This window comes from Phalacrocorax aristotelis, chromosome 15 (genome assembly GCF_949628215.1).
Source record: "Phalacrocorax aristotelis chromosome 15, bGulAri2.1, whole genome shotgun sequence".
Classification (NCBI taxonomy): Eukaryota; Metazoa; Chordata; class Aves; order Suliformes; family Phalacrocoracidae; genus Phalacrocorax; species Phalacrocorax aristotelis.
The window spans coordinates 9,684,191-9,709,817 of NC_134290.1; the positions used below are offsets into that span (position 1 = coordinate 9,684,191).

At 42.7% G+C, this 25,627-nt stretch overlaps 1 protein-coding gene across 8 annotated transcripts in view; it reads left to right on the forward strand.

The window, feature by feature from the left end:
- Positions 1-25,627, forward strand: part of KDM2B (lysine demethylase 2B) — a 126,434-nt gene that overhangs the window by 34,167 nt on the left and 66,640 nt on the right. For 4 of the 8 annotated variants that reach the window (XM_075110731.1, XM_075110733.1, XM_075110732.1 and 1 more), the window contains exons 5-8: positions 1,492-1,670; positions 4,582-4,688; positions 14,765-14,858; positions 15,750-15,903. In XM_075110731.1, coding sequence (XP_074966832.1) covers positions 1,492-1,670; positions 4,582-4,688; positions 14,765-14,858; positions 15,750-15,903 — 534 coding nt within the window. Of the gene's footprint in view, positions 1-1,491; positions 1,671-4,581; positions 4,689-10,967; positions 10,985-11,355; positions 11,457-12,343; positions 13,984-14,267; positions 14,330-14,764; positions 14,859-15,749; positions 15,904-25,627 lie in introns of those variants that run through there. The other 4 variants (XM_075110739.1, XM_075110736.1, XM_075110737.1 and 1 more) reach the window with 4 other exon arrangements.

The window sequence follows — 25,627 nt, forward strand, 5'->3', positions numbered from 1 at the left end:
CTTGAACGGGACTTCACCCCAGTTGCTAACCTATTGAGTTGAAAAAAGACTATTCCTCCTAGAAAGTAAAGTTAACAGTTAAAAGAACAACAACAAAAAACCCCAACCCAAAACTAGATCTTATGTATGTTGTTTCCAACATGCAAATACCAAATTTCAGGACTCTCGTGCTTTTTCCACACATAACTAAACTTTCTCCCTGTCCTTCCTCAAGGTGGCAACACTCTGTACAGTCCCGAGCTCAGACTGAGGATGCAATCCTGTTCACCAGCCTTGTAGTGAAGAGTTTGACTGATGGGCCGGTGGGACTATTCCAGATTTACACTGTATAAATTTTTCTTTTTGATTACAAAGCTTTATGGTCTTGAGTTCCTTTCCAGAGTCATTATCACATCTGTCACTGTCATTGCTATCAGTGGCTAAGGATGTTTTTAATGGAGTGATGCAATCCAAACTATCATTCTTGCTGAAATACTACTCCCAAGCACACAATAGGCCAGGTGCTGTAATTATTAATAATTCCCTCTGATGGCATATATCGGCCCTCCATTTTGTTTTAATGCAATTTATTTTGAGTTATTTCTTCGGCAGTGAAAATGGTTTTGGAGTGATTTTTTGGAAGCGTTGCGAGTTTGTTTGCTGGAATCCTTCTCTCCTGGAAATGAGGCATGTCTCTCACGGGCTCCTGTTCACTCACACACAAACGAACTGCTAATTAGGATGGTGAAATTGCTGGGAGAGGTGAAACCTTCCAGTTGGGTGAAGAGAAGATTGTGGATTAATCTGTGTAGAGCTGAAGGCTCAACTAAAACTGCTGTTCAACATTCTGGTGCTAATGAGACTTGTATGTCTGCCACTCGAGAAGCTGAAAGTATGTCCTGTAGTTTTAGTTGAGAAATCCAAAGTGGGGGCTCACTCTTCTATGGCATTTAGTGCTTTCATCTCCACTGACGAGACGATGACTGGAATTGAGAATGCTCAGCAATCTGTATAAGGTGTTCAGCAGTTTAAATCATCCAGTGATGCAAGGCAGTTTGCTCTTTATGGATAATTTTTGTACATGAGTAAAAGCATCTTGAGAGGCATATGGATGTCTAGGAAACGGCAGAGTATGATTTGGAGAGCTATTTGTCTTGCATGTCCCCTCTACCATGTTATATTGCTTCTTCATAGTTTTTAATGTACTTCTGCTCACGTCAATTCATGTAAAGGAGGAAATTCTCCATCTCTCCGAAGCAGAGACACCAAGTGACTTGTTCAGTGTCATACTGCGCACAAAGTCCACTTCCAAGATAGTTCCCTGCTCACTGTTGGAGCTGCTCAGGACCTGTGGAGGGACTGATGCTGGTGTCTCATCCTCTAATAACAGTTTCCCCACAGTCGTTGAGAATGTATTCACATATATAATTATATATATATATTTATATATATATATGTATGTATAAATAAAGCAAAGGTAAATGTTTTGAGAGTGTCTCTGTGTGTTTGCAGGAAGCCGACGGATAGTGGACGTGATGGATGTGAACACACAGAAAGGTGTTGAAATGAGCATGTCTCAATTTGTGAGATACTATGAAACACCAGAGGCCCAGCGTGAAAAACTCTACAATGTCATCAGCCTGGAATTCAGTCACACGAAGCTGGAGAACATTGTCAAGCGCCCCAATGTGGTAAGGGATCCTGTGGTGATGGTGTTTATTTTCAGCTTCTTCCCAGTCACTGGTTGCTTTGTAAGAAATAAAACATGGAGTTTAAAAGAGGTGATGTGAAGTACCTGTAGCTCCTGTCCATTTAGTGTTTGGATCTCATTTTTACCCAAGTAGAAAGCTGGTCTCCTTGACAGTGGAACTTAATTTACAGGAATTAGGTACCTGATGAGCTCTTAATCATGCAGTTTGCACAGATATGCAGTTCCTCTCAAGGTATTTAGGGGAAATTCCATCCAAAATTAAATTCCTGTCTATTGTTTTTCCTCCTCTAAGGAGGAGGAAATTGAAAGCTATTATCAAGAAGCTTAAATTCCTTATATATGAACCCTCCTATTAACTCAAATGTTTGGGGGTCTCAAAAGCAAAAAAAGTGGACAACACAGGTATTAAATATAGAAATTTATACATGATTAAATCAGCATAATTACTGCTGTGTCAGAATTGGCAGTGTCAGAGGAAGGGGGTAGATCTGTACACATTTTTTAAAGGTAGAGAGGGCTCTTATGATTTTGTTTCCCAATGGAGTCACCAGCAGTGAAACCATGACCTTGTTAATAAAGATGATTTCATTTACCACTAAAATGTAGCCATGCGTGGGTGGGGGTTAGAGCACCAATTCAGTAATACACAGGGATGGAGGAAATGGCACTGGAAGTTTCAGAGTGTCTCCTCAGGACACTCGGCAGAGACTTTGGGCATTGGCCCTGGTTGATCTGGGAACAAAGGGACTTCTCAAAGCAGAATGCACGTGCTGCATGTTCCCTCTGTATCTGCTCGTAGCACTGGATGCTCAAGGCACTGCAGGGTGTGAAACCATAGCTCTATGATGTTTTGTTTTCAGACACTTTTCTCCTCATTTCTATATTGTATTCTATTTATACCAGTAGTTTTTTCGCTGGGGACATCTCTTGCCTGTGTAAACAATATAAACACCACACTTATGCCTGAACAGGTCAAAAATAGATGGCAGCTGATGTGTAGCAGTAATTCTTAAGTAGGCTTTTGTGTTCTGTTATGCACATATCACAAATTGAATATTAAGCACATATTTAGAAGTTTGTGCAGGTTTTTGCTGTCATTCAGACACTAGTGGGCAGTTTGGAAGTGGTCTGGGGAGTTTCTGATGTTTAGTTGATCCCAGTTTTCCCAAGTACATCATGCTTGGTGAGCTTTTAAAACATCTATGCAAATTTTCCTGGGTGCTCAGGACTGAAAAATACAATTAGGTACCTGTTAGCACATGTAAATGAATACTTCATATCTGTTTAATATGGTGTGAGTGCTCAGTCATTTGTGATACCAGGGATATTGAGATCTCACTGAGAGAGAGATTTGCATTCCCATTAGATACCTGGGATAGAAGGGAAGGTGCTGGGTGCTCAGAGAAAGTCCAGTAAAGTCAGATGGATACTATATTTGCATAAGTGGATCCCCTGAGTTCTGCAGAGCTCTTTGAGCCCTCATAAGGCAGAAATACTCGATTCATGTTCCCTGTTGTGCAAAGACTGTAAGTTGCAGTATCAGGATGTGGGAATTATTTCAGAATCAGGGCAGTAACTACCAATTTTGTTTTCACATACAACTGTGATATTCATGGAATTGGGACTATTTCTACTGGCTGCATTATCTCCCTTTGCCTCTTCTCAAAGTACCATGTGTTATCAACAGTACTTGGTGCAGATGGAGAAATAGATAGGGGTCAGCCCCAATCTGCAAGAATTTCATGTGCCAATTGCCCTATTATGAAAATCCGCTGGAGTACAAACAGTTGAGTTGACTCATACGAATAACATTCTTGGGCGGGCCTTTAAAAAGATTTAGCAGTTAGGAGGCTAAGTGTCGTGCTAACCATGACTGAATTGGACTTCTCCTTTCTTGCTGCAAGCAGTTATAGGACAGCTCTGTCACCAATGCCTAAGATAGGTCTTGCAATCCTTATTGACACATAAATGGAGGTTTGTTCACACATCATGATTTTTTGAGCTGGGTCGGGATGTACGGCCACACTGTGGCCAAACGCAGCACTACAGCCTGCCTTGTTGGACTTACCAGTTGCCTGGTGTTTTCCCGTTTTGAAACCCAGCACATGTGATCCACTTGCATAACCAGAAGGGAGTGTTCTGGATATCTAGCACAGGCTTCATCATAAAACAGACCAAAGAGTGAGTCATGGGCTTGTCCATACTGTGGCTGTGATGGACAGATGGGAGTTTGTGCTCTGGCACCCAGCGCAGGAGCTGTGTTTCGATGTCCCTGAGCAATCTTCAGTTTCTATCTCTTCCTCACCTTGCTGGCAGCATGTTTCCAATTGCTCAGCTTTTACTGTTTTCCCCTGCCCACACTTTCTAGAAGTTTGGCTTTTGGACAAGAACTTTGGTGAATTTATACCCAAGTAGAACAATGAAGGAAATGCACGGTAGGCAATAACGTAATACTCAAATCAAAATTTGGCCAGGACAAAGGTGTTAATGTTCCTTAAAATTAAGGTATTGGAGTAGTATAATCTCTTTTATGTTTGCATTTTAACGTTCATAAATGTAATTTCTAGGATATTGGCTACAAAAATACACTTGAATACAGGCAGCAGGTGATACTGCAAGAGAAGGTGCTCACAGGTGCCCCTAGGTCAGAATTTGCACCCAGTTAAATTGACTGCAAAGCTCTCTTTGCTCTGGGTTGCAAAGGGCTGAATTGTGGTGATGAAGTGTTGCACCTTAATAAGTGGGTCCATAGGACTTTTGCTGAACAGCAAGGTTCTTGCTGTCTGTGAGCATCTGCTGGTTTGCTATTGTCATTGTTAGAGTTTTAGCCAAAAGGAGTATATCCTACCATATGTTCAGTAACTAACAGTTGATTTTGGTGGGGCTTTCAGGTGGACTTAGTCGACTGGGTGGATAATATGTGGCCGCAGCATTTGAAGGAGAGACAGACAGATGCTACCAATGCTATTTCAGAGATGAAATACCCCAAAGTGAAAAAGTAAGTTTAAGTCTTTAAAAAGCTCTACTCTTCATCTCCTTGATTAATTCCTTTTGAACTCCAAAGCTGGCAGGAGAGGAAATAACGATTTATTTATTTTTCAGTGTGCAGGAAGGGGAGGTTGGTGTGGCTGACCTGCTTGAGCTGTGTAATACATATCGATGGTCTGTACCAGCTTTTAAGGAGAGCAACTTTGTATTTGAGAACTTTATGGATGCTTCATGTCCTTAAAGCCTGTGGTTACAGTCTTTAAGAGAGGAATATTCTGTTCTAAATAATATTTAGAAGTTTTCAACACATTTTATTCTAAATATTTTTAATTGAGAAATAATCTACAGATTGCTGAATACAATCTTTAACCAAATCCCTTTGAAAAGTGCATTTTTATTTTTCAGTTTTGAGCAATTCTGTTTTGAAAATGGCAGACTGACCTTAAATGTAAGTTCTCCAATAGTGCTACCCAAGGAAATCACGTCCCAGGATACAGATACATCATACAGCTCACACAGTACAGTCAGGGTAATTTGTAGGCTGGATTCAGATCCTTCACAGGTTCTAAACTACTAATGGCTAAAGAGTTATTAGGTGAGAGATGTTTTGTGAAAGGAACTTGAAGTCATAGAATCATAGAATGGTTTGGGTTGGAAGGGACCTTTAGAGCCCATCTAGTCCAACCCCCCTGCACTAAGCAGGGACATCTTCAGCTAGATCTGGTTGCTCAAAGCCCTGTCCAACCTGACCGTGAAGTCCATTTTTAACAGGTGTGTTTCCCAAAAAACTCTGCTGCTGCCCTTCATGCTGAATCACTTTTCTGTTGACTTTTTCAACAGCGAGACCAAATACTGGACTGAGTATATAGGCTGGGTTTCTTGTTTCAGTGGAGCCACTCAGGGCAAGTTTGAGACAACAGAGTAGTTTGTCTGGCTTCTGCCTATCTCGGCTCTAGTTTTTGGGCAAGTTGTGATAGTATAACCTCACATCGCTGTTTCTTCTGCTTGAATGTCTTCCTTGACACTGTTTTTATATGATGACTGGAAGAAGCAACTACTTTGGGGGCCTGAAAATGTGCACTATAAGTTTAATAGGAATTAGTACAACTAAGTTAGGGGTTACAGTTAATGATGTATTAACTGTTGACCTGTATAGCTGATGAACACCATATAATCCTGGAATCCCTTCACTGCTGTTTCTGTTTTAGAGGGATTTTCTACTGGCCAGACCTAATGCTGGTGGTATCCCAGGCTCCGCTGTTGAACCCACCTCTAGCGTTTCGCAAATCGCTCAGAACTGTTTCCAAACCGTAATGTCTAAAATAGATTGGTACTAACATATACAAAGAAGTGTGCAGTCAGAAAGTGATATGCAGCATTAACTCTCATTCTGTAAAAATAAACATTTTGGGAGTAAAGGTCTTCATAATAGAAGACCCTCTGTGGCAGGCATCATAGGGAAGCCTGGTCCTATGATACACTCAGCACTATTGATTTCAGTGGAAGCTAAAGATACTCTATCATTCCGAAAAGAGTAAGCTGCTTGTTAGGGTAACTAGATGTGGGCAGGAGTGCCAGATTTCACATATGCATTTGGAAGTATCCTAAGTGACTTGCCTATGGTCACACAATAAGCCAGTTGCAAGAGCAGAAAATAGAACCCAGGCAACTTGCTTCCCAAGCGGTTAGTCTAGTAAATAATGTTATTTATAATCTGCTAGAGCTAAAAAACTGAATCGTGATTAAGGGCTTCAGGATTCATGGACTGTATGAGGTAAGAAGTGAGGAAAAGGATCCCTTTCCTAGAGCAGGCATGTTCCAGATGCTGAAAAAATGTAGCAAGTAAACAAAACAAGGCAGAGATGGTTTAAAGGATAAGGTAGCAACATGACTAACAGAATTTAGCAGAAAAAGCAGAGTATATTCCTGCAGTTCACTACTTGCATCATGAAATGCCAGATGGTAGGTTTCAAAGAGGGATTTTAGAGAAGTAGCAATTCAACAGATTTTGACATGGAGCTTTTCCCATGTGTGGGGGATGGCCTGGTAGAAAGGAAGGAGATGCCTGATAAAGAAGCAGACACAGAGCCATTGAGGTTGCTGTCACTGGCAAAGTGAAGGTGGAGGTTGACAGCTTGATAAACTAGTAGATGTGATAGGTAGAGGGAAGCTAAACAGTGAAAGACTGTAAGGGCTTGAAATGTGATAATAGAGTTTGATGTAGGGAAAAGGAGTTACCGTGCATGAGAGTTAAAGGCAAGGGTGATGTGGCTGGAGTGATGAGGATGTTGCTATTGAGCATCATCCAGCATAAAGGCTAGAGAAAGCTGATTTACAGCACTGTTGACACAAAACCCTCATCAGTCTGAAAAAGCAACAAAGATAAAAGCAATTATAAACATCGATAGTCCAGGAGCACAAGAGGAGTTCTACTGGATTGGTACAAAGACCTGTGGCACTCGGGAACCTGTCTGCTGTTGGCTGCTGTTATAGATGCACTGGGAGGAGCGTAAGAACAGTCTGAGCCTAAAATGAAGCTGCCCCTTAAAATTATCTTTTGAACTTCCACTGCCTGCAGTTCAGGCAGGGGCTATCCTGAGGTGGAAGTGGTTTCTGCATGCTTAGTGACTCCCAAGAGATTTCTCTTCCATGAACTTGTCCAGTTTAAATATGAACTCCTCAGGAGATTAGCTTTCTCCATCTTTGGAAAGTCAGACTGACCCTTTCCTGTATAGATACTAGTCCCAGCTATTGCTGTGAGCACCCACAGGGTATAAGCTCTTATTAAAGAGACTGTGTTCAACTGTGGAGCTAAATGTCAGTGCTGCCACTTGTTTCATCCTGCCCATTCTTTTATGCCAATCATCAATATTCGTATGCTTTATTAATGACTGCTGTTGCTCAGAAATAGGGTTGTTTCATTTCATTCTTGTTCTTAGCATTCTCATAATACTAAGAGTTTGCAGTATGCAATACCCACCATTAACGTGTTCCCTACAAACAAAAAGCACTCCAGCAAAGCGTTGCAGTTTTGCAGACACAGATGGCATTACCAGACACAAATGTCTGTCTTGGCTCCTGCACGTCAAGTTCCGTGCTGGGAGTGAAGTTAGAGAACGCTCCATCTGCTGTGCTGCTTCAGTTACCAGGAGCACTACGTGCACTGGAGACCGCCCTGGCTTTCACTTGGACTTGCACGATTAACTTTTTTAAAAAATTCTGGGTAATGAGGTTATTTTTCTGCCTGTAGGTAAGTAGTTATTTACTTAATAGGAGTCATAGAGGTCTAAATTAAGTGGGGAAATGGTTTATGTCAGAAATATGTAAAACTTTCCAAGTACTACCTCTTAAGCTGCAGGACAACACGAGGAATTAAGGGGGCAGCTAGCTGAGATTGTAGTGTGACAAACTTCAAACTAATATGTTGGCATTGACCCTGAAAAAAACAGTCCCATGCCCACATTGTCCCATCCTCACTGCTAGAACACGCTGTTGTGCAGCTGCAGAGTAAACTGGGCTGGGGAGTGGTCTGAAAACCAACTCAGAAATAAAAAATTGGTTACTTTTCAGGCCACCCAAACCACCACACAGCTGCATAAATGCTTGTGCCAACTGAAGGGCAGTGCAGAAGTGTGAAAAAACCACAGCAGTGGGATCATCAACAGATCCCTTCTGCAGTTCACACAAGGTGCAGGGCCACGAGGCACTGGGTGAGCAGAGCAAGCAGCTCATAGCTGCTGAGGATGCCTGCTCCTGCCTCCCCTCGTTTACACCCCTGGGTGCAAGGTGCTCACAAGGAAGGGCCTCACTAACATGGGAGCCTGAGTGAGGGAGGGCAGCATGCTCTGTAACCAGGAGCCAGGGCAGGAGGAAAAGGCAGTGCTGTTGTAATAACAGCTTTTAGGGGCAGAAGCTTGTTGTATCGCCTCAGATCTGTGGTACTGCAAATCCTAAGGGTAGGAAACTGTGACAAAAGGAAACTGAACTGGGCTCAGAACTGCTTCCTTTCATCACGGTGCGCCATAACTATTTTCAAGTAGCTCAGAACAAGCTCAGATTTAGTTCTCTGTTTAAATTGAACCTGGACTGAACCCATCTGGATACAGCTGAGCCTGAACCAAACCAAAAAATGTACTAACTAGAGTTCTCGTTGATTAAAACAGGTAGCCCTGCTGAAATTATTAGCCTCTCTGTTTATTAGGTTTTGTGTTTGTAGCCTTGCAAGACTATTTGCAAAGCAGTGGCAGTGAAATAGCAAGTGTGCCAGGACATGGTGGCTATAGAAGTAGTAATGGGTACTTCGAACAACTTGATAAAGTTTGTGCTATGGAACAAATGACAAATGAAAGCCTCAGTCACTACAACACTCTTTTGCCTTAAAAATTCTTATTATTACTTAAAATATCTAAGCACTGCTGTAATAGGTCTTTATATTACTGTTATTCTTCAGTTAAGGATGAGGTATCTTGTATGAAACATCCACCTGTTCACAAAAAGATGCTGCTCTGTTACCATGTACTCAGCCCAATTTTCCCTCTCCTAGGCTGCTGTTCAGCCATCCATTCCTTTCTATTCATTCCTTTAGTAAATAGGGATGGATTTAAACAGATGCTAAAATACTCTGCTGAGCTGTGGTCTAATTAAAAGCTGAGGGTGTGCCTCTGGAGACCGAGATTGCCCTTTGAATTGTGTGAGCTCACAGGTTCCGCAGTGCAACCTGGCACTATTTTATGCATGTGAGATAACAGGTGCATGTGAGATACTTGTATGCACTTTGTATGTCATTTGTGAATTACTTTTGACACAAAACTACTCTATAAACATAATTAAGTACAAGAAAATTAGACCAAAAGCACAAGTTCTCATTAAAACTTTCCAAGCTAGCAAAGAAAATAAAATTTCACATCTTCAGGTCAGTGTGTTGGTCTCAAATCCTCCTTTGTGTAGAGCTTGGAGGACTTGCAGTGTCACCCGTGTAACTGGAATAAGCACTGGCATTTAGAATGGTTTGTGGTGAGCCTGGAGCTGAACAGCCATGTCACAAGGATGGAGAAATGTGTTCTCACTGATACCAAAATGCTGTTCCAGGGCGTGACAGGCCTGGCTTGCTGGCAGCTTGGTTCATTTCCTTATGGTGGCGGGCACCTTCTCAGAAATTTAAGCTTCCAATTTAAAAAAAAAAAGAGGCCTCTTCATTCTTACAGTTCAAAGGTAACCTTCCCAGCACTAGCTGAACACAGAGCACAGCAACAAGGTTTGCAGGCAGCCTGAGATGGTAGCTGGGCGCTGTTCTGCTGATCCTCTACACATGTGGGCTGGTCATGCCAAGATCTGATGGTCAGAAGGTAAATTACACTTTCCCTGTGAAGTCCTTACTTGTGGCAGCGGCATGCTCAGGTATGAACCCAACCTGTGCACGCTGGAGCTTGGTGTTTCACCTCGGTTGGGACCGGGGCAAGGCTGTGAGGAGGAAAGTGTTGCAACTTGCTTTGGTCCCAGCACGGCCTGTGAGTGTAATTTGTGGCTGCTTCACAAAATCTCTGGTGCAGGCTGAGGCACCTCGCAGAAAATAGGCTTTCTCTTATCTCAGGTGTTGTTTTTGTCCGCCTGACTCAGATCGTAACCCCCTCGGGGCAGGAACTGGGTCTTTCACGTGCTTTTGAAGTGCCTGGTGCAGTCCTATGTTTAATGGTTAGGTACTATTCGGCCTTCATAGGTGGTGGTTGGCTTTTACTTCAGCCTGGAAGTGCTGAACTGTCTTGTGCTGAACTGTCTTTTACTGGACACGCTGAACTGTCTTTTACTGGAAGCGCTGGTTACCACCGCCCAGCTGCCCTGCTCCTGAGGCGGGGAACGGGCCCGGTGTGGTTGTGCCTGCGGGGCTGATGGCGGAGGCTGGGCCCCGGCAGGGCCATGGGCACGCGTCCCACCCGGCCTGGGCTCCCCGGGGCCCCTCGGCGGGCAGAGCCGGCCCCGGTGGCCGCAGGTGGGTGCCGCAGGGGCCCTCCCTGAGGAGAAGGCCGGGTTGTCCGCCGAGGCGGGGAGCCGCGGCCCTCCCTGAGGGGAAGCCCTGGGGCCTTCCCTGCCGAGGAGAGGCCGGTCGCGCCCCGCGGGGAGCCCCACGGCGAGGTCCGCGGGCTGCGGGGGTGGGGCGGCAGACGGGCCGGGCGGGCTGGCCCCGTGTCTCCCGGGTGACAATGGTTTCTTTTGTCTTGCGGAGTAATTTGTGCCTTTCAGTCACAGGGCCCCAGTGTGGGAGTGTTGCTCGGTGCGGGTCAGGCCGTTAGCATGAGGAGTCGCCCGAAGGTAGCCATTGTTTCCTGCTGTCTCCCCTCTAGCTCCCGCTTCCAGATGCCGTGAGGCGAGGCCTGGGAGAAGGGAACCCCGGGGTGCCGGGATGCCGCCGGGCACCGCCGCAGCCTCCCTCGTCCGACGCCTGGGAGCACCTCTCCCACCCGGGGGAGAGGAGAGAGGGAGCGAGCGAACGCACGGAGCAGGGCCTGCTCCTTTTCCCCGGTTTGGCACTTGCAGTTGGCTCATGGGTTGTGGTATTCGGTTTCAGGCTTAGGGATTTCAACCAGCCGGCGCTGCTCCTGGGAGGAAGGAAGAGTGAGCTATACTTTTCTCATTGGCCCGAACAAAAAACAGAAGCCTCTGCTGGGGTTTGGGAGTGGTTTATGGGCTGAGCTCAGTGGCAGGGGAGCCCTTGCAATGCCAGAGGGAATAGAGCCGTATGGTGTGCTGTACCTATTGCGAGAGAAAAGGAGCTAAGCTCAGGGTAATGCTGCCTCTGCGTGTGCTCGCGCGTCTCCCCGAGTTCATGTGCATGTACGCTGCGCCTCTGCGTTCCCCTGCCTGCGTGTGTGTGCCTGCGCGTGTGTGCGTTCGCATCCCGGCGTGTCTGTCGCTGTCTTTGTTTCTCTGTTTGCTTGTGGGTTTGTAGCTATGCGTGGCGAGTGCATTGTGGGTTTGCCTGGGAGTGTGGTATCTGCGCTGGCTTATGGAGCGGTGTCTCTGTGTTGTTTCTGTGTTCCCAGCTCTCTCTCTTTGCTTAGTGGTTTAGCTTCATTTGTATCATCTCCCTCTCTTTTTTTGGCAATTTCTGCTTGTTCCCTGGGAGTTTGCAGGTTACTCCATATTTCTTCGCATCATTCCTCTAACAAATTTCCCCAGTTTTTTGGGGGGAAGTTCCCCTTTCCCCCACACCACAAATCCTTCCTCCAAAATAACAATACATTAACTTGAATAATTTCAGGCTTGTGGAGAGCATAAAACAAACTCTTCAGTGGGGAAGGGAAGCTCCCCCACAACAGATTACAAGCGGCTGCATGTTTTAAAACCCTAACTGAGGCTGTGCAGGGAGATAAAGTGGAGTGTGCAGGGATTGGATGTGGTAGCAGTTGTGGAAAAAATTAAAGTTGGGGCATCTTTTGCGTCTCCTGTTTTTTCAGGGTGTAACTCTAGTCAGACTGTCTCCCTGTGCCCTACTTGGGCTTGTGTTCCTGTAACCCACTTTACCTGCTCTGGCCCAGGGCACTGAAGGCAAAGAGCTGTGACCAGAGCACGCAGTGGGATGTAGTTTCTAGATTTCTTTCAACATGGATGCTGCGATACGGCTTTTTTTCCCCTCTTCTTTCTTTTCTTTTCTTTTTTTTTTTTTGGTTATGTTAAAACCGGAAAAGTTGAGTCGTTCCCCAAATTAGCAGCTGTTAGTGATGAGAAGCTGCATGCTGAGGTTGGAGCCCAGCGGTGTATAAGATTAGCTGTGGCATGGAGCTGTGCTGGGACCATGTGACTGCGGTGTACATTGGAAGAGGAAGCTGTAGAGGTCAATGCAAAGGCATTGTGCCAGACTCTGGCAACAAGGGAGATCGCTATATGGCGGAAGATTGCTTTTTCAGGCTCCTGAGCCTTTTGGTAGCTCTTCGGGTTGGACAAAAGCAGCCCTGTAAGATTAACAGCAGAAATTAAATATGGAATGGCTCGTCTGTAGATGGAAACAAAACCTGGGTTTTTTTTCCAAATGCTTTGTGGGTTTTTATTAATCACCATATGTGGCTCTTTCACTAAAACCACCTTTGTTGGAATGGAAATTGTTGTGTTTAGAGGAGTTTCAAGAAAACAGAGGGGAAAATGGGTGGAAAAACAAGGGGGAAAAAGAGTTGTGTGTTCACGGTTATATCTGCCTTGGTATTTTCTCACGAAACTACATTTTAAGCACTTTGTTTCGACAGAGAATTCAGTCCTGTTATTTCTTCTCTGAATACAAACAGATCGACAGCTTCAAGTTTAGATTATTGACTACTGAGGAACAAGTGAAACCAGCTGATGCTTAGGCCATTTATGCTCTTTCAGAATATCTTAATGTGAATGGGTAGTTGTTGGTAGATAGCACTATCTCAGAAAATTGTTGTTAGTGTGATGTATTTTACCTTTTGGAAACGGAAAAGAATTGATTCCTTAAGGATTTTAATTTTTTACTTTTAAAACAACAAGAACCTCTAATACTCAACAATGTTCCCAAACTGAGAATTTCCATGTTGTTTTTTGTTTTATGAGCAATTATTCAATCTGTGACTTTTTGCAGTCTGCCTGGAAGAAAGGCAACTTCCTTTCTGGGCTTCTTTTATTGTTTTTAAATTCTATCTGACTTGTAATCAACAACATCTTGGTAGAGAAGACATAAAAGGAGAAATTTTAAAAAAATGTATTTGGGAGGGAAGGACTCATATTTTGAAATGGAGCATATTGAGACTCTAGACAGCTTCTTGGCTAGCTGTGATTTTTGAAGCATCTGAAATACCCCAGGGGCAGAAAAAGCTCTCTTCCTGCTTCTGAAGGATAAACCGCCCCCCCCAACCTCCAGAGTGGGCAAGAGGAGAGACGCGTAATTGCACAAGGAGAGGTTTTAATTGTGAGATGAAGGCGCAGGACCTTTTTTGAAGCCCGCAAATTGACTGTCTTCATGACAGCATTGCGTATCATTCTGTCAACTCCAGCTCGGGATGTGGTTGCTAGGCAGCGGGCTCTTATGTACCTATAGCCTCTCTGATTTGCCAGCCTTCTGCAGACACATGGTAAGGTCCTTTCCAGCCTATCATCTAGAGGGACTTTTGCACGCCTTCTGCATACTGCTGAGATTCTCTCTACCTGAATGTGATGAGAAAAAGACACAGTTAAATGAAACCTTTTTTCTTTTTTTTCACAAATTCCATTCTGGTACTGTTTCCATAACACCCCTCAAAAAAAAAAAAAAAAAGGCAAAAAAAAAAGCCATGAAACGGAGACCGGAACAAGGAAAAGAGGTTAGTGGGTTAAGTGGTGTGTGTTTCCTGCGTTTGCAAAGGTGCCTACAGTGAGAAGGGCGGCTGTGTTTCAGCCATTAGTTACAGATGGTGGCTGGTGGCTTGAGATTCATGCAGCGAGATGAGAGCTCTTGTATCTCTTTCCAGTGATGCTGACTTTAAACTGCTTTGAAAACCTTAATCAAGACAGCATTAAAAAATAGTGGATTTGATGCTTTGCGATGCTGCCAGCTGGTTCCTTAATGTGTTTTGATGCAGAAATGCCTAGAAATGTGAACAAAAAGGAGTTAATTTGCCGAATGAGGTTTCTGTCCCCCAGTCCATGCAAAAATGGCATTAGTGGCAAGTAGGTAAAGAACATTCAGGAGGATTTATAAGCAAATCAGATTTTTCAAAACTTTGCTCTTTGAAGCAGTTTGTGTACAACTTTTGGAGAAGGTTATGTCTCTCAAGCGGTGAAGGGAGAGCATTAAATAGATCACACCAGGGACTGGCAGTGGCATAAGAAATATTTCTGAACAGCATAACTTCTAATGTTTTTCAATTCCTTAACTGTGAAAGCTTTCATTCCAGTTGTATGAATAGCAAACTCAACCTTGGAGATAAGCATTTTTCAGCAAAAACGTAGTTACAGCTACTTCATGAGACAAACCCCAGTACTCTATATGCGGAAGCTTAATTGGTGGAAACAGTATCACACATGCAGTTAACCTCTGCAAATTAAGACGTGAAAAATACTGTTTCAGACTGATTCATTTTTTGTCCTTCACTCTGCTTACAGGTACTGTTTGATGAGTGTGAAAGGATGCTTCACTGATTTTCATATTGATTTTGGTGGCACTTCAGTGTGGTATCACGTTTTCCGTGGGGGGAAGGTAGGTGAACCTTATTGTTCAATATTTGTTTTTATTTCTGTGCCTCTTATGGGGGGAGGGATTGCTTTCTTTTATTTTTTTTCTTCTCTTTTTCGGGGTAGGGGGAGCAGTCAGTTTATTTCAGCTTTGATGTACACAGAGTGCTGAACTAAAAGGACACCATTCACCTTTGAAACAAACAAGTGATTTATTTGAAATATCAAATGTTTTATTTGTTGGTGGTCATGCTTTTAGGCTTGTTATTGCTGCATGGTTTAGAAGTGTCATGTAGTGAGTACGTGGCTGTGTGTACCCTTGTTGGGTCAGAGTGCCCTCACTAGTCTCCTTCTTTAGCTAGAGCTTCTGTTACCTTTTAGAGATTCCATGTTCCTTTAGTGTGCACATGCACACTATGCCGGAACCGAAACATTACAGGATAAAAAAGTGTTTAAAATATACAGCAGGTATGGCTACGTTCATGTCTTTACTGTTTTAGGTTGCTTTTCCCAATTCTAGTATAGACAGTGTATGGTGGGAACTGAAATAAATACAGCAGCTTGAAGATCTCCGTGATACAGATACTGTTCATCTATATAGTACAATCAAGTTGTACTATACCAGTGCATCGTTTTGAACTGAAAGTAAACTGTGCAGGCATCTTCCGAGTAAGATGTTTCATGGAAGAGAGGTGACAACTGACAGTTATTTTGCCACTTCCAGCACGTGGACTAATTGCTGCTGCTGTCTGCTGTGTGCCTCTGTGTACAACACCTGGAAAACATGTGTTTTATGCAGAAAGCAGGCTTGGTGTTATGCGTTCGTTTGGCTAACACATAACAACCTCGTTGGAATTTCTCAGCTATTTATTTTTGTTGACTGCTGGTAATAGTTAAATCTTTTCTTTATTTTTAGATCTTCTGGCTGATTCCGCCTACTCTGCAGAATCTAGAACTATATGAAGAATGGGTTCTCTCAGGAAAGCAAAGTGATATCTTTCTGGGAGACAGGGTGGAACGATGCCAAAGAATTGAGCTGAAACAAGGCTATACGTTCTTCATTCCTTCAGGTATCACTTGTTAGCTAGCTGCTTTTGGAATCACTGGAATTGTGTTTGAATAACAGTCCTCTGTATAACAATTCTTCACATCTAAACCCCATATTAACCTTTTCATTTGCTGTAGCAAAAGAAAGGCTAGGGTCTGAACGCACTTAATTTTCCAGAAATTGACCCCATGCAGACTGATGAAAAATATACTGTGAAGAGTGTGTGCAGTGATCACTTGTGCTGTACTGGGGAAAAGGAGAGAGCACTTGGGTCTTTGGGGCTCTTAGTCCACCACTTACCAGAGTCATACTGACTTCTGTGACTGGAAAAATACTTTTCTGGTTTTGTGGTCTTTTCTGGCAGGTTTTACCTGCAGTTCAGTAACCTACTTCTTTGCCTCTGTCTGTAGCCAGAGGCAGGTCTGGATTCCCTGATGGAGCTCAGAGGAGATTCCAGCCCATGTGAGAGCAGGCACTGTGCTCCCTCAGGATTGCTTCTTGGGGAAACAACTTTATTTTATTGTCATAACTCTTCAGAACTTCTGCTGATGGAGATTGTGCTCAATCTGGACATTGTTGAGTAGCCCAGCCACACTTAATTTTTATACTACTGCCCACCTCAGTAGCTGCATTGCATGATTCAGGCTCTTGCAAAGCAACCAAGTAGTTGCTGCTTTGAAGGCTGGTGACTGCAGCCCTTTCTGCTCCTGCCTAAATTGGATTAAGGATGGTGCAATCTGTAACACATCTCATTTAAGGTGATACCAGGCTTTGCTCTCTTTAACTATTATGGGACCATCAGTTTGTTTATAATGATATAACACATTGCCTCTCTCTATTGGATCTTACCAGGGAAGTAAATATAGGTAGCCTTTCTACATGACAGTAAGACAGGTTGATAGTTCTTCAGCTCTAGAATTACTCTGTGGAGATAGGATTATTATTTTTTAATCCTGGTGACAGAGAGAATGCAGGTCATGCGAAGACAGCAACGATATTCTCGCCAACTAGAGAGCATTGTTAGTATCAGTTGAAGGCCATAACTTTGCACATTTGTAAGTATTTGGTAAGAATTGGCCTGGGAGGTGACAGGCAAAATGACTTAGAGGGTGGAGGAGTTAATCCATTAAAGGTATTAGGTCTTCCCTTGAAACAGGTCAGAATGTGCTGTTACTGTTTGAACTGGGTGTTTGAGTGTGCCTGTGCTGTTTGCTTAGATCCTGTTACTGCATCTTTGTATTTATCTTCATTCCCCTGTGAACAGTCTCCTACGAATAAGACTTTCTGTGTGTTAGTTGAGTTATGCTCAGCCGCTGGAATACAGCAAGTTGTGGGAGCTTGTACAGGACACAACTGTAACATGGTGGCTGAAGTGAAGAGAGTCCAAATGTGTTTTTTGACTGTAGTTTCTGTTTTCTTAGGAAAGCCTAAAGTGCAGAAATGCCAATACCTTGGACATCTTAGGCTCTGTGCCATATTTGAAAGGTCTATGCGAATAATTTCTCTGTAAGCACCTCATGGATTCAAAGGTTTTTGCTCTGCTGTATTTTCTTTGGAAAACTTGTTTGCAAGTCTCTTATTTCTGTGAAAGGGCATTACTTCTGTGTTTGTTTTAAAAGTATGGAAATGCCTAATTAAAGGCTGTTCCAGGTCAGGGACTTGAGCATGGCTGTGTAAAACAGGTCAGTTGCTACAACCTCTTTGCTCTGCTTTGTGCGCCTATCACACTAGTTAATGTTTGAATGTGTTTTGTATGTACTTTCTAAGTGTTCATAGCGTTCAGGTTCTGATAATGAGTGCCTGTAAAACCAGCGTGTCCAATGTTTTCAATTGAGCCTGAAACTCTGGACCCTCCTCAACTCATCCATGAGGAAAATACCTGCTAATTACAGGGCTGGTCACAGAAAGTGGAGAGTGATATAGCGAGTGCTCAGCTGGACTGTGAATGGAGAACAGTTCAGCAAAGGACCTTTTCTATAACGTATCCTGCTCTGCTCCTGTTTTCAAGTCATTTTTGGGGGTGGTCCTAGAAATGCTATTTTACCATGGCACCATAAGAATGAAGTAGGTAGGGAAGGCTGTAACAAGACATGTGAGGAAGTGAGATCATATTGTGAGAGATGGAGGGTTTCCCTGAGAATCAAGGATCAGCAGTAGATCCAGTAAATCCCTGAAATTACAACCACTTGGACTAGAATGGGAATTAATCTTACAGAAGGCATAATTATAGTGCTCACCAGGGCCTCAGGGTGTTTTCTTCTCCATCACTGCCATCGTCCTTTCAGGATTAAGTTTAAACCAGTTAATTTCTACCTGTGCTTCTAACCCTGCAAAGCACAGAAAGGCATGATCACAGCTGTGGTATCAAGGAGAAACTGAGCGAAGTGTTGTCAGCAGAGTGAATTGTTATGGGCCAAGGTGCATCTTGCAGCATTTTAGGAGTCCCTCCTAAGTACGGGGTAGGGGGAAGTAAGCTGGGATTCTGAGGAATACTGTGTGTGGGGCCTTGTGCAGCAGTCAAGCTGTACTCCTCATAGGAGACCCTGTAGGACTTCTCCAAACAAGCAATGCACCGTTACAAGTTCTCACCTCCCACTTTACCGGTTCCCACTGAGTCAGGGATGATCAACTCTGGTGAAGCCTGTGGCAAAGGGATAAAATCAACTAGAAACATGGCCTTTTCCATTAATATAATTGTCTGAACTAATGTCAGCATAATTATTGATTGAGAAATACACCACATTGTGCCATGCTGAGGTTTATGGCCAGATGTAGATTCAAGATGTTAAAACAGCTGAAGGTTCAAGAGGGGAGGAAGCTGTAGTCACTACCAATGTCAGCGAATGATTATTTTATTTTTCTGTAGAAATCTGACTGTTTTTCTCCTAGGAGGGGAGAGAAACTGTCCTTATACAGGAAGACATTAGTAAAGAATGCTACGACCCTGGGGTGTTTGCACTGTGTATGTTTCCATTAGCAGTGTTTAATCTTTCATATGGTTAAGTGTTCAACACAGATGAAATTTGGTCAAGGTAACACATCTTACTCTGGTACAGTGGACAGTGGACACTGCATATCTGACCCACCTGCCAAAGAAAAGGGAGATTCTTTAAGAGTGTGCTTGTCTTTTCAGGTATAAACTGATGATCTGGAAAGAGGAAAAGCATAATCTGAGTGCTCAGTTATTGTCTCAGTAGGGAAACAACAAAATTTTATCAGTCACAATCAAATCTAGAGCGTGTACATTATTATTTGTGCTGTAGCTTTTTTCTATACTGTGTGGGTGTCTAGTGATGACTTGCAGGGAGAATGTGTGAAGTGTTCGGAGTCCATTGTGGTGGTGTTACAGAGAAGGAGTTTAGATATCACTGTGCTAGGGACACGCAGAACCAGTGTTTGGGCAGCATCCCTCAGATTTCTACAACTCGGGATTACTGTAGGCACAGGTTTCTGGCTTGTACGCAGCTACTTGTTCTGTTACATCCTGATTGCTCCCCTACAGCCTGTTTGAAATGCTGCTCACTAAGTTAATGCCAATGTGTTACCCAGTTTTTTTAATATCTTTAGTGCTTCTCCTTTTACTTCAAATATTTTTATTCTTTTACATCACTGCATAACTTCACTGGAACCTTTTTGCTTTCCTCCTCTTGCTCTTCACCTGCCACTCCAGTCTTTATGCTCTATAAGCCATCTTTTCCTTCTGTCCTTGCACTTTTTTTTTTTTTTCAAGTGGTGCATCATGCGTTGGGTTGCCTTCCATCTCGATTCTCTGAACACCATGTTAGTTTATCTTGTGTACTCCTAAACGTCACTGCTGTTGCCTAAACCCAGGCTCAAAACTAAGCATGCACAAAATGAAAAATTCATCCTTTTTCAATCCACTTGCTCTTCTGAGTCTTTTAGTCTTGCTGAATATGTCATTTTGATTGTAAGTGATGGAGCTATGGCATAGATATTGTACTTCTCCTTCTTCCCTGTTGTCCTCTACAAACAAGATCTTGCAGTAGTTTGAAAGCTGTTAAGCTTGTTTGCTTTTTTTCATCAATTTCCTGTCAGACCTCTCTTTCAAAAAATGATGTTTTCTCCTGTGCAAGTGTATGTTTGCTTGGTGTAGACACTTGCACTTGAAATTCAAGAGACTTTGCACATGCAAAATTGGGACATAGAAAAGCGGGCTAACTAGTAGTGTCTTGTGGAAAATTCGTCTTGCAGTATTTGTCTCTGTTGTTAATATTGTGAAGTAAGAGTGCAATCATTATGTCTTCAAAAGGTGAACCTGAGCCAGTTTTGGATAATGCAGCCTGCAGAATATGCATAAACTTGGATTTTCTTCTCTTTTTGTGAAGACCAGTTTTGCTGACCTCCAACGAAGATACCACACTTGCTGTGGATACAACTTGATGCCAGGGTTTGCAGCGTGATTGGTCTGTGAAAGTTTGCAAACATACTGGTACTACAAGGGTTACTCTAATCATCTTCTGCTTCTTACAGTCTTTTTCTGAGCCTCTGATGATGATGAGAGGCAGTAGAGTCCTGAGTAGGTAAGCTTTTGGGTTGATTCTCCATGGGTGTTCGTACTGTAGGCTTTCCAAATGTGTAGATTTAATGTGAGTACATTGAAGAGATGAGATGTTGTGATGTGTGTGAACTGGTAGTTTAGAGATCTGTGGTTGGGGGGGGGAAACAAATTCTCAAGTAGCTGGGCCATTTTGGGTGACTTTTGTCTGCTCTTTAAATTTGACAGCAATGGTCCCAGTAATAGACTACTACGTGGTCCAAAAGATAACAGTCCAAGGAGTCACTGTGCATTTAGTTCTGAAAATTGCATAATGGACTGACATTAGATATTGTAGAAGATCTTTGCAGTGCCGATTTATTAGACATTATTAGACATCAAAATCCAGAGAGGGTAACTTACTGTCAACTGCACATAGTGTTCCCTTCTGGTTCCCCTTCAATCCTCTCACTAGTGTTGCTGCATGCTATTTTGTAACAGTTGTGTTTCACCTTGGAGTTGGCAGTTTCTGCTGAGGAGTAAGCTGTTTGTTTTACTTTAATTTTCTTTCTAATGCACTTTGGGGCCTTTGACATGGAAACATGCTATTATAATCCCTCTTAATTTCTTGAGAGCTGAAGAATGAGCCACAATCTAGCAAAATATTCTCGTTGGTCTGTGGTGATTATTATGGTAACATGAGAGTGCTCCAACGTTCTTGTTTCCAGTCAAATGCAGAAATAATGACTGTTCTCAGATGAATGTTTTTGGGAAGGAAAGTGGATGGAAAGGGGTGTTCTGTGCTAGACTCTAGGCAGCTGTTTGCAAGGATTCAAAGTGCTTCAAATACCGTATCAGTGGTTATCAGTAGCATTCTGCCTATTATGAGTGTGCGGTCTTAGGTCACCTCTGCTATGCCAGTCAGTATTTGATGAATTATTATGTAATGGGGCCAGAAGGTAGCATATAGTCTTTACATCAAGGAGAATGACAGCCTATTAAAATCTAACTGGTAGATTTTTTGCAGAGAGTTGTGCTAGGGCTGCATAGCTGCCTGGCTATTTTTGGTTGCTGTTCGCTTTTCCCATTTTGGGAGCTTCCACTGACATTAATGGAAACTCTTTGCCTGGAACCCTAAGGATCCAAGTGGTGAAGATCCGCAGAGAGGATCAGAGAGGAGAGTTTTTGCCTCAAGTGTCTGCTTTCGGATAGAAGGTGACAGCATAATGCTGGATTTTTAGTTCTATCCCTCTGCAGTGCTCTACCTAATTCTTATCAAATGATGTAAGACTGAGAGTTGCTGTATGACTCCTACCACTGGGGTAAAATTATTAATTTTTTTACTTTTAAAATGTAAACATGTTTCCTTTATATTTTTGGTTGTGGATACTATTATGATGTGATCATTTAGAGATGAGAGAAATTATGATGCAAAGAGAGAGGTTATGATGCAATCATTTAGAGATAGAGAAATAGCATCTCATTTGCTGGTAATGCCCACTGTAAGGTTATCTCCTTAGTCACTTTTTACTTTTGAGACTCATATATTTCATCTTTTCTACCCCAAGTTGCTGTAGAATTGCAGGAAAATATGTATGCCTTCTATATCACAAAGCAAAATATCTGTTTGGTTACTAATGGAAACAGATGCACCATGGTTTTGGCTTGGAGCTTGTAGTCTGTTTGCCCCATAGCTTTATAAGTTAATATTCTTCTTTATTATTCTTGGATGGATGATTGCATCCTTGAAGATACAGTAGGAATTTGCAGGCCCCTGAAATCTTCTAACAAGTTTGCAATGTGTAATAATACGTTTGATAAAATTCAAAAGATAATGAGATCATATCTTTGTTTTAACTATTCAGAAAAGCTTTTGTTACTGTTAATTTTACCTTCTTGATTTACTAGAGCTGATAACATCTAAATATTCAAGTGTATCTTAGGAGAGGTGGAATAATTCGTAACTGTAAATCAGTAGAGAGTATTTCTGAGCCTCCTGAATAGAATTCCTGCTCAATGTTGGCTTGGCTTCATAAATCAGAATTGTTTTGGGAAGGAGAAAATACTCACTGATCACCAAGAACTGAAAAAAGATCAACTTCAGGAAAAACGTAAGTAGACAGTCTTCTTGCTAAGGCTCGAAATGAGGGTTGTGAACAGTGACTATGCAGTGTACTCCCAAAGCCATCGATCCCCATTTAGCTGAGCCCACCACTGGTGTGTGGTCTCAAGTACTCTGCTCTCAGGGCAGGGCTGTGCAGGGGCCGCGCTGAGAGCGTGCTCCAGCTGCAAGCTGTCGGACCAGCCTGCGAAGGAAGAATGGGCTGGTTCTGCGCTCACTCAGTCGTTACTACTACGGACACAGGCTGGTTTGAAAATGGCCACCTATCAGGAAGAGTTTTCTAATTCATGACTAATCCTTGAAGCCACACAGTATATGTCTCTCATCTATAGGATTTAATTGTAGCCTTAGATAATGTTTAGCAGGTGCTTCTGTTTGTGTCTTTCAGCCAAAAATGAGCATATCTTATTCCAATGACTTTTGACTTTTTCATTCCTTTATCTATTTGTTCTGATATTACTCCAGTGCTTTTTTTTTTAATCAAAGGATAAAATTAAATTTGTGGTATTTTATTCCATGCTGCTTTCCTTTTTTTTTTTTTTTTTTGAGAATATTACAGTTTTTGGGAGTATTATCAAGGGGAGAGATATTATCTCCTGTCTTGCACTAACCCATGAAACAGAGTTGTACAGTAGTACCAGAGTTTATGTAAACAGTAGAAAGCAGTCACTGAGGGGAGAATTGATGACACTCGTTTCAGAGGTGTCTGTATTGAAGGCTGTGTGGCAAGTTTTTGCTGTGAGAGCTGAAACATGCAGCCATACAGGAGCAGACATGGCAGGCTGTCCAGCATACAGTGACGTGATCATACATGTCAACAGACCTGTCAATTCATCTGGCAAAAAGTAACAGCATAGCTGAGGGTGAGACAGGCGGGATGTATTGGTGTGGATGATATTAAAGCAATCCCCTTGGCCGTCCTTTTTGTCTTAAGCATATGCGCAGCTTGCTCCTATTCTGGAGGTCTATCATCCTCTTTAAAAACCTTTGTAATTGGGAAGCTTAGAAGATGGGTGTTCTTGTTTGCAAATGATCACAATGAACATTCGTCCTCCTTAGTTTATTTCTGAGTCGTGCTTGTATCTAAGCTGTGGGAATGAATTGAATGTGCCATCCAAGCTTATCTGTTCTCAGAGCTCATTTCCACAATATATTACCCTCGTGGAAACTGTTTCCTGTTTTCTGCTCATCTGTGTTTCCTCCTACTTCTACTTTTCTGGTGCCTCTCCAGTTTTTCTCCATACACAACCTGGTTAATATTAAAACAGGAGATTTCCCTCCCCTCCCTCCCCTTTGTAACATCTGTACCAATCTTCCTGTGGTTTTCTACCTTGTCAGTTCTCCATCTCTTTTTGTCTGATCTTGCCCATAGCATCCTACGTCCCTGGAATACACCTCTTGGTGCTTGCATCTCTGCAGTTTCAATATTACATGTACATTCCTCAGGCAAGTCAAAACTATTTTGAGATGCAGTGTGACTGAAAAACTCTAAACAGCTGAGTGACCAAAATCTGTCTTATGAGCAGGTGACTCCTCTGTGTCCTGTAGCTGGCAGAGGGGCTGTGAGCTGGACCCTGCATGTGGGAGCACCTGAACTGCTGGAGAACTGGGGATTCCCTGGGACTCAGCTGTGTGCCTAGCTCAATGCTCTTTAACAGTGAAGGGATGGTACCCACAGGCATCTTTCCCATCGCTGAGCTATGCCTGGAAATCATCCTACACCCTGCTTTGGCTAGGGGTAGGAGCTTTACTTCCAATGACTTTACAGTTAATGACTTTCTGTTTGTTGCTTGGTCTCTTATTTATTTTTATTCTCCCAACCCTGATGGATTTTAATGCTTCCTTATTACACGGTTTTGTTATTGAGAACTGTGTCATAAAAGCAGTATTTTCAGTCTTGTTATTAGAAATAAATGGATCTTGAAGGACCTAGCATTTAGTTCATTCAGAAGTTACGAGTAGAAGGTGCTAATTGTTTGTAAAATCAGTTTAGACCTGGATTATAAATGTAAGTAGGGAATTAGATGCGTTATCTGCAGAAACAGAGGTTGTCTCAGAAACTTTACAGAAGACTTTTAGTTTGCACTTCTACCAAGTCTTCAGCAGTACAGGATCGAAACTATATTCATGTTTGTTAATCTTTCTGTTGAGGGTTTGTCATGTCTGGGACACCATTTGTTGGAGCATTGGCTCAAGCCAGTGATGGATCCTTACACATTTCTCCCAAAAATACTACTGAGGAAGTCCAGCGGTTATTAACGCAAAGACCCTTGGCATCTAGTGGGGGCACAGTCAAGAGGTCAGGGAAGGCGTGATGAGACTGAAACACAAAGAGCAAGGAACAATGAGACCAACTGCACTCCAGTGTGAAGTTTTCACTGAGGAAATATAATTTGTAGGAGGCGGTTACTGTGTGGTTGTAGTAAAAGCATACGCTTAAGGAACAACTGCATTGATGTGGTTTCATTTTATTTTGTATAAAATGAAGGATATCTCCTTTCTACCTTTCATATAGGAATAGAAAGCCAGGTTTCAGCTCAGTTACTCCTTTTACTTAAGTTGTGAGTATTTTATAACATTGTATTTAGAACTATGTTGATCATTCCATTAAAATGACTTGTTGCATCTGCCAGCTCCAATGTGTACACTGATCTGTGCTGAGAGAACTGCAGCGGGAAGTAGTGGTGAGCACTCTTCAATCTTCTGCTGATAACTGGCTGTTTCTGACCTGTCTTCTGCCACCACTCAGTTTTGTGGCCATGGACAAGTCATTACACTCCTCCAAGCTTCAGTTTGTTCATCTCTAACACTGACAAGGTGAATTGTCACACAGATTGACCCTGTGTTTCTGCACCTATCCAATACGTTGGATTTGGGGACCCAGCAACAGATTTACTTCAGCACATGGTTTCCATTGTTTCCCCCAACCACATAAATCTTTGATTATCTAGTGGAAGCAGTGGCCCCACTTCCTTGACCTTGGATCTTTTTTCTTTCCCAAAGGCTAGGATTAGGAAGATCACGTATTTTTCCCCATAGTTTGCTATTAGTACAGACAGATATATTTCATGTGAGGTGGTGAACTACTTCAACTGTGAAGAGTTTTTATAGTGTTGATGTATGTTGTTG